The 12,149-nt window shown below is 47.3% G+C and overlaps 1 protein-coding gene and 1 long non-coding RNA gene across 17 annotated transcripts in view; both read left to right on the top strand.

Moving 5' to 3' along the window:
* The window catches only part of PPARG (peroxisome proliferator activated receptor gamma), a 218,285-nt gene extending 209,267 nt beyond the window's left edge, over positions 1 to 9,018 (top strand). For 13 of the 16 annotated variants that reach the window (XM_044933436.2, XM_044933439.2, XM_044933438.2 and 10 more), the window contains 4 exons: positions 683 to 719; positions 1,498 to 1,609; positions 7,208 to 7,297; positions 8,202 to 8,911. In XM_044933436.2, the coding sequence (XP_044789371.1) occupies positions 683 to 719; positions 1,498 to 1,609; positions 7,208 to 7,297; positions 8,202 to 8,261 (299 nt within the window). In that variant the 3' untranslated portion in view covers positions 8,262 to 8,911. Of the gene's footprint in view, positions 1 to 682; positions 720 to 1,497; positions 1,610 to 7,207; positions 7,298 to 8,201; positions 8,912 to 8,959 lie in introns of those variants that run through there. The other 3 variants (XR_006547178.2, XM_044933433.2, XM_044933442.2) reach the window with 3 other exon arrangements.
* A 125-nt stretch (positions 9,019 to 9,143) lies between these two features.
* LOC123465248 lies at positions 9,144 to 11,645 on the top strand. Its single transcript, XR_006640410.1, has 2 exons — positions 9,144 to 10,521; positions 10,558 to 11,645. It is a non-coding gene; the product is annotated as an uncharacterized LOC123465248 (long non-coding RNA).
* Positions 11,646 to 12,149: the final 504 nt, after the last annotated feature.

The following is a 12,149-nucleotide window of genomic DNA, read 5'->3' as shown; positions in this document are numbered from 1 at the left end:
GTTCTATCAGTTCCTCAAGGAAACAAAGCTTTTCTGCCTTGGTTTTTCCAAGAGCTCATGGATATAATTGTGTTAGTTAAGGTAATGCCTGCAGCTATGGTTGCCCCAAATTTCAGGGGCTTAGCGAGCATTTGAAGTTAATTCTGTTCCTGTGAAATCCAAAGCTGGTATCCAGATGGTGGTTGCACCAACTCCCAAAGGGGCTGCAGGAGCCTGGCTTCTTCATGTGGCCCCATGGGCTTCACGCGGCTGCAGAAAGCGACAGGCACAGGCTTGGTGTCTGCGAGGGCTTCAGGGCCAGCCCAGAAGGGCCCATGATGCCCAGTTATGCCCAGCCGGGTGCTCGGGAGGCTGAGACGGGTCTCTCACGTGTCAGGAGAAGGAGCAGACAGGTTTGGTGGGCAGATGGCTGCGCCCTATCTTGCTTGAATTTGGGGTTCATTTGTGGGGTGCGGGTGGGACGAGGATGTTAGGGTCTCGACAACAGATTTGCTTTGCTAATTGCATTCTGTTCTGGGAAAAAATAGTTTGGGTTTTGAAACTAGACCAGAGGGAGTGCTGCAGATCACCCATGTGCGGAGCACCAGGTGTTCGTGTCCCTTTGAGGATAGAAAGCACTTCATCAAGTAATAAAATGAGACTTTGATTTCGAGTGGTCATACATTTTCTTTTTCCTTTGCAGTGCTGTATCGAAAAGGCCCTCCGTTTTACCATGCAAGGTTTGGAGTGATTTTTTTTTTTCAGTGGGAGTGCAGTTGATTTACAATGTTGTGTTGGTTTCAGGTGTACAGCAAAGCGATTGATACGCATACACATATATTCTTTACTTTTTAGATTTTTTTTTCATATAGGTTATCACAGAATATTGAGTAGAATTCCCTGTGCTATACACTAGGTCCTTGTTCATTATCTGTCTTATACAGAGCAGTGGGTATGTGTTCATCCCAAGCTCCTGATTTAATGGGGTGATTTTTAAATAAGGTAATGACTTAAAGGGACAGGAGGAAATTTCTGAGCTCCAGTTTAATTTTCAGAAGCACACGATTCCTCCTGGCCTAATAGGAGTCAAATTCCTCCTGGCCTAATAGGAATCAATACTACATGTCTGTACCTTGTACATTAATGTCCTTACGCTATAAAACAAATGGGTCAGGATGGTAAACATTGAGTTAATCTGTGTAGTTACTAATATAGAGTAATTGTTCATCTTCATATCAGTGAGTGTTAGTATCTAAACAGGTGAGTGAATTCACAGCTTTCATGTTGAGAGAGATTCCTGTTCCTTTCCTGTAATTGCTGAAATCAGGCTGACTGTCTGTAATGTAAAGTATGAGTTTTTCATTAAAATATTTTTCCCAGGCGTAGTTTAGGGGAATTCAGGACCAGATGATGTATGCTTCTGTCTTCTGCATTGTCGTTCTTGGTAGGACAGCGTTCTTTTTAAATGGGTTGCCATAATGCTTTTCATTTGTGGAATGCCCCTACCGTGTTTTCTAGTTACTCCGTCGTCGTGGAGCTGGTGGACGACCGTTTCCAGGGTGTTCCTCGCAGACCTCTCAGCTGGAGGTCCCTGGCTGCCTTGAGCAGAGTTTCAGTCAGTGTCTCCAAGGTAACACAGCATCAGCTTTGGGGTTCACATGTCACTTAAACGGTTGGATCTTCATATTAAATGTTTCGGAAGCATGAAAGTCATCTGTGGGCACTGCAAGCATTTATGCCAGCGGAGCTCTAGAAGCTGGCCCTCCTCTCATGCCCTCCCCTCTGCCCCAATCCAGGGACTGAGCCCCGAGGTTCCCCGTGGGCATGGGTGTCAGTGAGCCTTGTTGCCTTCCTTCCCGGGGGCAGGACCCACCAGCCCGTGCTCAGAATCCACCCACACGCATTCACAGATGACTCAGAAAACATGGACACGTTTGTTTTCACAGATAGCAGTTCTCTCAGAGAAAGAAAGGGAATTAATACTTATCACTGAACACCTCTGATGACCCCACCCATAAGAATAAGACCCAGTTTCCCCCTCAGTCAGTCTCTCCCATCAGGGAGCTTCCATAAGCCTCTTATCCTTCTCCATCAGAGGGCAGACAGACTGAAACCACAATCATAGGAAACTAGCCAATCTGATCACATGGACCACAGCCTTGTCTAACTCAATGAAAGTGTGAGCGATGCCGTGTAGGGTCACCCAAGATGGACAGTTCATGGTGGAGAGTTCTGACAGAATGTGGTCCACTGGAGAAGGGAATGGCAAGCCACTTCAGTATTCTTGCCTTGAGAACCCCATGAACAGTATGAAAAGGCATAAAGATATGACACTGAAAGATGAACTCCCCAGGTCGGTAGGTGCCCAATACGCTACTGGAGATCAGTGGGGAAATAAATCCAGAAAGAATGCAGAATTGGAGCCAAAGCAAAAACAACACCCAGTTGTGGATGTAACTGGTGATAGAAGCAAGGTCCAATGCTGTAAAGAGCAATATTGCATAGGAACCTGGAACGTTAGGTCCATGAATCAAGGCAAATTGAAAATCGTCAAACAGGACATGGTAAGAGTGAATGTCGACATTTTAAGAATCAGTGAACTAAAATGGAGTGGAATGTGTGAATTTAATTCAGATGACCATTTTATCTACTACTGTGGGCAAGAATACCTTAGAAGAAATGGAGTAGCCCTCAGTCAACAGAAGAGTCCGAAATGCAGCACTTGGATGCAATCTCAAAAATGACAGAATGATCTCTGTTCATTTCCAAGGCAAACCATTCACTATCACGGTAATCCAAGTCTATGCCCCTACCAGTAATGCTGAAGAGACTGAAGTTGAACGTTTCTATGAAGACCTACAAGACCTTCTAGAACTAATACCCAAAAAAGGTATCCTTTTCATTATAGGGGACTCAAATGCAAAAGTAAGAAGTCAAGAAACACCTGGAGTAACAGGCAAATTTGGCCTTGTAGTGCAGAATGAAGCAGGGCAAAGAACGCACTGGTCATAGCAAACACCTTCTTCCAGCAACACAAGAGAAGATTCTACACATGGACATAACCAGATGGTCAACACCAAAATCAGATTAATTATATTCTTTGCAGCCAAAGATGGAGAACCTCTATACAGTCAGTGAAAACAAGACTGGAAGCTGACTGTGGCTCAGATCATCAGCTCATTATCCCAAAATGCAGGCTTAAATTGAAGAAAGTACGGAAAACCACTAGGCCATTCAGGTATGACCCAAATCAAATCACTTATGATTATACAGTGGAAGTAAGAAATAGATTTAAGGGACTAGATCTGATAGAGTGCCTGATGAACTATGGATGGAGGTTCATGACATTGTACAGGAGACAGGGATCAAGACCATCCCCAAGAAAAGGAAAAGCAAAAAAACAAAATGGCTGTCTGAGGAGGCCTTACAAATAGCTGTGAAAAGAAGGGAAGCGAAAAGCAAAGGAGAAAAGGAAAACTATACCCATTTGAATGCAGAGTTCCAAAGAATAACAAGGTGAGTAAGAGCCTTCCTCAGTGATCAGTGCAAAGAAATAGAGGAAAACAATAGAATAGAAAAGACTAGAGATCTCTTCAAGAAAATTAGAGATACCAAGGGAATATTTCATGCAAAGACGGGCTCAATAAAGGACAGAAATGGTATGGACCTAACAGAAGCAGAAGATATTAAGAAGAGGTGGCAAGAATACAGAGAAGATCTGTACAAAATAGATCTTCACGACCCAGATAATCACGATGGTGTGATCACTCACCTAGAGCCAGACATCCTGGAATGTGAAGTCAAGTGGGCCTTAGGAAGCATCACTATGTTCAGGGCTAGGAGAGGTTATGGAATTGCAGTTGAGCTATTTCAAATCCTGAAAGATGATGCTGTGAAAGTGCTGTACTCACTATGCCAGCAAATTTGGAAAACTCAGCAGTGGCCACAGAACTGGAAAAGGTCAGTTTCATTCCAATCCCAAAGAAAGGCAATGCCAAAGAATGCTCAAACTACCACACAATTGCACTCATCTCACACGCTAGTAATGTAATGCTCAAAATTCTCCAAGCCAGGCTTTAGCAATACAAGAACTGTGAACTTCCAGATGTTAAAGCTAGCTTTAGAAAAGGCAGAGGAACCAGAGATCAAATTGCCAACATCCATTGGATCATCAAAAAAGCAAGAGAGTTCCATAAAAACATCTATTTCTGCTTTATTGACGATGCCAAAGCCTTTGACTGTGTGGATCACAATAAACTGTGGGAAATTCTTCAAGAGATGGGAATACCAGACCACCTGACCTGCCTCCTGAGAAACCTATATGCAGGTCAGGAAGCAACAGTTAGAACTGGACATGAACAACAGACTGGTTGCAAATAGAAAAAGGAGTACGTCAAGGCTGTATATTGTCACCCTGCTTATTTAACTTATATGCAGAGTACATCATGAGAAGCGCTGGGCTGGATGAAGCACAAGCTGGAATCAAGATTGCCGGGAGAAATATCAATAACCTCAGATATGCAGATGACACCACCCTTATGGCAGAAAGTAAAGAAGAACTAAAGAGCCTCTTGATGAGAGGGAAAGAGGAGAGTGAAAAAGTTGGCTTAAGGCTCAACATTCAGAAAATGAAGATCATGGCATCCAGTCCCATCATTTCATAGCAAATAGATGGGGAAACAGTGTCAGACTTTATTTTGGGGGGCTCCAAAATCACTGCAGATGGTGATTGCAGCCCTAAAATTAAAAGACACTCCTTGGAAGGAAAGTTATGACCAACCTAGATAGCATATTGAAAAGCAGAGACATTACTTTGTCAACAGAGGTCCATCTAGTCAAGGCTATGGTTTTTCCATTAGTCACATATGGATGTGAGAGTTGGACTGTAAAGAAAGCTGAGCACTGAAGAATTGATGCTTTTGAAGTGTGGTGTTGGAGAAGACTCTTGAGAGTCCCTTGAACTACCAGGAGATCCAACCAGTCCATCCTAAAGGAGATCAGTCCTCAGTGTTCATTGGAATGAATGATATTGAAGCTCAAGCTCCAATACTTTGGCCACCTGATGCGAAGAGCTGGCTGACAGGAAAAGACCCTGATGCTGGGAAAGATTGAGGGCAGGAGAAGAAGGGAACGACAGAGGATGAGATGGTTGAATGGCATCACCGACTCGATGGATATGAGTTTGGGTAAACTCAGGGAGTTGGTGATGGACAGGGAGGCCTGGAGTGCTGCAGTCCACGGGGTCACAAAGAGTTGGACACGACTGAGCGACTGAACTAACTAACTAACTGAACGCCTTATGTCTTCTCTCACCATCCTGTTGTTATCTGAAGGGCGAGGAGTCAGTGTTGGGGAGGTGGGGTGATAAACCCATGCTCACGCAGCTCATGTGCGGAACCGGGATTCAAACCCAGTGCCCCATGAGCTTCCAGCTTGTGTTCGCTTCCATCCCACTCCCGGCAGGATAGGAGGGACGGTTCACCCTGTACAATTGCACTCATCTCACACGCTAGTAAAGTAATGCTCAAAATTCTCCAAGCCAGGCTTCAGCAATATGTGAACCATGAACTTCCTGATGTTCAAGCTGGTTTCAGAAAAGGCAGAGGAACCAGAGATCAAATTGCCAACATCCGCTGGATCATGGAAAAAGCAAGAGAGTTCCAGAAAAACATCTATTTCCGCTTTATTGACTATGCCAAAGTCTTTGACTGTGTGGATCACAATAAACTGTGGAAAATTCTTCAAGAGATGCGAATACCAGACCACCTGATCTACCTCTTGAGAAATCTGTATGCAGGTCAGGAAGCAACAGTTAGAACTGGACATGGAACAACAGACTGGTTCCAAATAGGAAAAGGAGTTCGTCAAGGCTGTATATTGTCACCCTGTTTATTTAGCTTATATGCAGAGTACATCATGAGAAACGCTGGACTGGAAGAAACACAAGCTGGAATCAAGATTGCCGGGAGAAATATCAATAACCTCAGATACGCAGATGACACCACCCTTATGACAGAAAGTGAAGAGGAACTCAAAAGCCTCTTGATGAAAGTGAAAGTGGAGAGTGAAAAAGTTGGCTTAAAGCTCAACATTCAGAAAACGAAGATCATGGCATCCGGTCCCACCACTTCATGGGAAATAGATGGGGAAACAGTGGAAACAGTGTCAGACTTTATTTTTTGGGCTCCAAAATCACTGCAGATGGTGACTGCAGCCATGAAATTAAAAGACGCTTACTCCTTGGAAGGAAAGTTATGACCAACCTAGATAGCATATTCAAAAGCAGAGACATTACTTTGCTAACAAAGGTCCATCTAGTCAAGGCTATGGTTTTTCCTGTGGTCATGTATGGATGTGAGAGTTGGACTGTGAAGAAGGCTGAGCGCCAAAGAATTGATGCTTTTGAACTGTGGTGTTGGAAAAGACTCTTGAGAGTCCCTTGGACTGCAAGGAGACCCAACCAGTCCATTCTGAAGGAGATCAGCCCTGGGATTTCTTTGGAAGGACTAATGCTAAAGCTGAAACTCCAGTACTTTGGCCACCTCATGTGAAGAGTTGACTCATTGGAAAAGACTCTGATGCTGGGAGGGATTGGGGGCAGGAGGAGAAGGGGACGACAGAGGATGAGATGGCTGGATGGCATCACTGACTCGATGCATGTGAGTCTCAGTGAGCTCTGGGAGTTGGTGATAGACAGGGAGGCCTGGTGTGCTGCGATTCATGGGGTTGAAAGAGTCGGACATGACTGAGGGACTGATCTGATCTGATCTGATCACCCTGTACCAGGATTACAAGCAATGAACGTGCAGGGCGTCCTCTGTGAGTAGTTCCGAGTTCCCTGTCCCGCTGCTGGAGGCACGGGTGGCCCTGGGGGGAGGGCCAGCAGGAGCCCACGGCAGCTGCCTGCGTGCAGGCTAAGCTGCTGAGGCTTTAGCCTGTGAAAGTAGCTTTGTCCTATAGAATGAGGGGGTCTGTGCTGACTCCAGTGGTGAGTACTTTAAACGCTGTGTCTGGAGTCTATGTGCTGTGTTTGCATTCGTCTGCCGTGTCAGCGACGACCAGATAGATAGCAGATCTTCAGTTTAGAATGCCTGGTTACATTCCTGAAGGGAAACGGACATGCTTTGAGTTGTGAGTGGGTGGAGGGGGCCCACGTTTCTTGCACACGCACTCAGGTTTGTATTTCTGTTTGGTGCAATACAGAGTTTGTATTTCCTTGTCTCCTTAGGAACTTATGCTGTGCTATTTGATTAAACCCTCCACCATGACCGAGAAAGACATGGAGTCACCCGAATGTATGAAACAAATTAAAGTTCAAGTAAGTGAACTCAGAGCCAAGTTGATGTCATCTGGAAGGCTCTGCCCGTCGTGCTGTGTCTGTCCTCTGGAAGGTGTGGGCCCCAGACAGGACAGGATCAGTGCCTCCCCTCCGCCCTCCAAGACCCTTCCCCGCTGAACCCAGCCTCTCTCCTCCTCAATCTGTGGCCCCGCAGCCTCGATGCCCTCTGATTTCTGTCCCCAGTGCTCAGCCAGAACCACCTGCACTGCCGGCCTGGGCCAGCCCAGCCTCTCCTGGTGCTCAATCCCCGAGACAAAGGTCGCTGACAGCCTGCTGGCCCCCTGAACTTCTGGTCTGGCTCTGGGGCCTGGGCTGGGCTGAGGCTCCCCCATCTTCCTGGAGGGTGTTTCTCCGCCGGGACCGCCAGTCCACCCTCCAGTGGCCCAGTCTTGGTTAATACCTCTGTCCCTCCTTGTTCCCACCCCCCACACCCTGCTGGAGGCCTATGGAGTCTGTCTCCAGGGCCTCATCCCGCTGTTCGTCCTTACTGTGTCTACGGGGTTAGCTTTTCAGTAAATACCACTCCAGCCCCTGGAGTCCCTTCTCTGTGCTGACACAGACACACCAGAGCCGTCACGAACCTGGTTCTTTGTCAGATATTGGGTTCACACCAGCGCTCCCTGTTCCTGAAACGTGCCGCCAGACAGCCACCGCTGCGGCCAGGGGAGCTCTTAGAATCCCGGGGTGATGCCCGTAGGTGCTGTTTCCATGCTGGGTTTGCGGCATTCACGTTCCTCCCACATTTAGTTCCAAGAAACAGGAGCAGGTACCGTCCCTGTACAGACAGGCGGCTGTGAAACATCCCTGTGATGCCGCGTGTCTAGCGCGTTCGTGTATTTCTGCTTCCAAAATTCAGCTGCCTTTGTGTTTGGATTGGTTCCAGGAGGTGATTCTCAGCCGCTGGGTCTCTTCACGGGAGAGGAGCGACCAGGACGAACTTTAACAGTTCAGCCTCAGGTTTCTAATCTCACCGGCAGATACCACTGAGCTTCCTGCATAAACCAAATTCAGGCGAGGTAAAAAGTCCTTTCGTGGCAATCGCCCTTAATGTAAAAGTTGTAAAGGGCATGGTGCTCCCGCACCAGAAAGTGTTAGTGTTTTAAAAGTTAAAACTCACGGAGGAAATCGGCCCTGTGCAGGGACCACAGGTTCTATCCTTGGGTTGCTCGCTCACCGACCCCCAGCCTCTTGCCCTGGCACCTCAGCGGTTCTGGGAGGCGGACTCTCCCAGCAGCAGGGAACTTCCGTTAGTCTCTGATTTTACCTGAAATGGTTTCACCGCAGGCGGCTCAGCCCTGTGCACCTGCCTCTTGTTACCCACGTCGAGTCTGTCCTGGAGGAGGGTGCTCTGTCCACAGGGCTCAGCTCTCCAGGAACTTTAGCCAGTTACCCCAACACGGAAAATTCCATGTACTGTCTCCCAAGGATTGCTGTGTCATATGAAGCATTGCAAAACAAGTTACCTCGTTATTTCTCAGTGACCTCATGGACGGGCGTGTTGTGTAGAGCACACAGCAGTATGGGCTAGAGGAGAGTTGTATATTGCTTCACCCAACTTGTTACGAAATAAAAATATGTGGTGAGAAAAATTAATCGAGGTGTTTGGTGAGTGCAATTAATATTTCATTTTTTTTTTTTCAGTGTTACAGCTCCATTTTATTTAGAAGATAGCAGGAGAATCCAAGACTCAAAGAGAAGAGAGTGGAAGAGTGCATGGGGAGGGAGGTGAGGAGAGGGGGAGAGAGAGAGAGAGAGAGAGCGCGCGTGCGCACACGTAAGGGAGAGAGAGAGAAAGAGCATGCACGCACGCAGGAGAGAGAGAGTCCAAGAGAAAGCGCTTTGGCTCCTCCTTTTATATGTTTTTTCCTCCACCTGGGCCTGCCCTATGCAAATTGGGCTTAGCCAGGAGTGCTGTTTATTCTGTTTGTTCTGCGATTAATATTTCATAAAACACACTAGATGAAGTAAGTAAAATTACTTTGTTTAAAAAAAGCAAAGGAAAACAGACTTGTGTAGATGACAATGAAGAGTGTTACCTGAGGGCCAGGAGTGAGTCGGGATGAGTGGGCAGGGCCAGTGAGCAGTGTCTGAGATTCAGTGCCCAGATCCACGCCCCTGGCGGGCAGGCTTCTCCTCGGCACTGACTACCCCAGAAGCAGACAGTTAAGAACCATCTCTGGAAGCCGTGAGATGGGAAAACCAAAGCAGGCCTGTTTGCATTCCGCTCACCTCGGTGTTGGAGCTCCTGATGACTGAAGTTCCACTTGAGGTTGTGTGTGCCACACGCTGCTTCTCTTCTGCTCCTGATCCTACTCTCACAGCCAGATGGTTAAGTCTTCGTCTTCCAGATTTGGCGTCCAGATGATGGAGCTCTAGTCACCCCCTCCCCACTTCAGACCAATAATACCCAGTGTGAAAGCACTCTTTGCTCTTCATTAGTAACAGGACAAGTTGGTCAGCATCTTTATCATCCACCTTGCTTACTCCAGGCTCTCTTAGACAAAGACTTGGCTTTGAATCATCACTTTCTTGAAACCTTGACAAGTCAGCAAAAAAATTTCCAGAGCCGTCTCCTTCCTATTTGATTTATCCTTCATGAGGCTGTTTCTTTCCAAGCCTAATCAGGGCATCGAATGCCTTAATGGTAGACACTCTTGCTGTCATGCATCCTTCACCAGAGGATCATCCCCCTCTCAACTCTCCAAATACTGTGTCATCAGTTAATAGCCTCGAAGATTGTGGTGACTCCTTGGAATAAAGGCTCCAGAAAAGGTGTAGGAAAGCGTGAGGACCACAGTTATGACTTGTAACTGAAAGCTCCGGAAGGGTGCCTGCAAGCCTTGAGGGAAAGGTTCTGCACCATCATATATGGTTTGAACACTGGGAAACCAGCCGTGCACTCTGAGCGTCAGAGGAAGATCCACCAGCCGAGGTTAGATATAGCTCTGGAGTAGATTCACCAGCCGAGGTTAGAGACAGCCCTGGAGTAGATCCACCAGCCGAGGTTAGACACAGCCGTGGAGTAGATCCACCAGCTGAGGTTAGACATAGCCCTGGAGTAGATCCACCAGCCGAGGTTAGACACAGCCATGGAGGAGATATGCCAGCTGAGGTTAGAGACAGCCCTGGGGGAGATATGCCAGCCGAGGTTAGAGATGGCCCTGGAGTAGACACACCAGCTAAGGTTAGATCCACCAGCTGAGGTTAGATACAGCCCTGGAGGAGATACACCAGCTGAGGTCAGAGACAGCCCTGGAATAGATACACCAGCCGGGGTTTTGGTTTACGTCACCCTCGAAGTCTCCAGCTGAAAGCAGGGTCAGCTTACCTGTGGAAGCGTTAGACCTAACGCCTCTTTCTTACCTTCTGAAATAAATGTACAAGATGGCATTTGTTTGGAGTAGGAAATGGCAACCCACTCCAGTATTCTTGCCTGGAGAATCCCATAGAGGAGTCTGGCAGGCTACAGTCTATGGGGTCTCAAAGAGTTGGATGCAACTGAGCATACATATGCTGTGACATTTGTTTTAAAAAAAAAAAAAAAGCTGAGTTTCATCAAGATGGGAGGCTGGCTCCATGATACAGCCGCCTTTGGCAGTTTCTGGGGTTTGCTGCTGCAGCCCGCCCACCCGGCCTTCAAAGCACCAGGCTCACATGCTGCTTAAATCTCGCAGGCCTTCCAGGGTAGCTTAAAAACCAAAGTCTGTCACCAGATCCTCACTCCACGTCGCTTTTCTAACTCTCCCTCTGTGCCAGAGCAGGCTCAGCGGCATCATGCTGAGTGGTTTGCGTCCAACTCGACCACTTACTGACTGTGAGACCCTAACTTTGGTTTCTTCATATGTTAAGAGGGATTAGTGTTACCAGCATACACACACAGTGGAACAGACTGTTCAGCCACAAAGAGGAATGGATACTGACCCACGCTCCAACACAGATGGACCTCAGAAACATTATGCCAAGTGAGAAGCTGACACAAAAGGTCACATACTGTGTGATTGCAGTCATAAACACATCCATACAGAACTCAGATTGGTGTGGTCACCAGAGCCTACAGCGAGGGAGGGATGGGGAGAAACTGGTTAGTGGGTACGGACTCTCCTTTCGGGGTGATGAAATGTTCTAGAACCAGATAGAGCTGCTGGTTGTACGACACTGAATGTGCTGCTGCTGCTAAGTCGCTTCAGTCGTGTCCGACTCTGTGCGACCCCAGAGACGGCAGCCCACCAGGCTCCCCCGTCCCTGGGATTCTACTAAATGCCATTAAATTGTTCAGAGTTTTTGTATCTTTGTATTTTACATAAAAAGAAAAGTTAAATATCATTAACATGATGTGAATCTCACCTCAGTAGAAGAAAGTAAGAATAATGATACAATGTTACTGGGAATTCCCTGGCAGTTCGGTGGTTAGGGCTTAGTGCTTTTACTGTTGTGGGCCCAGGTTCAGTCCCTGGTCGGGGAACTAAGATCCTGCAAAAGCCGTTCACCATGGCCAAAAACAATAATGATGTTACTGACCCCAGCAGGTTGCTGGAGAATGCGGTAGGTTGACCCATGCAAGGTTCTTGAGCTCAGCGCCTGGCCCGCGACACCCTTCAGTGCTTTGCAGCTGTGAGGGTGCATTTGGGGGTGGGGGAGTCGCCGCATCCGCAGAGCCACAGTGCACCCCATCCGTGACGGCTGTTACAATACTTGTTGATGGTGATTACCATAGGTGATCCTCTTAGCTGCAGTTCTAGAAGCTGACCTTTCCTCATCTCAGCTCCAGACTGCGAGGGGAAATGATGGCATCTTTGCTGTCCCTGTCCTAGAGTTCCCTCATAAAGAGATT

This window comes from Bubalus bubalis, chromosome 21 (assembly GCF_019923935.1).
Source record: "Bubalus bubalis isolate 160015118507 breed Murrah chromosome 21, NDDB_SH_1, whole genome shotgun sequence".
Classification (NCBI taxonomy): Eukaryota; Metazoa; Chordata; class Mammalia; order Artiodactyla; family Bovidae; genus Bubalus; species Bubalus bubalis.
The sequence above is the reverse complement of the archived record's forward strand: the minus strand, read 5'-3'. Positions and strand labels throughout refer to the sequence as shown.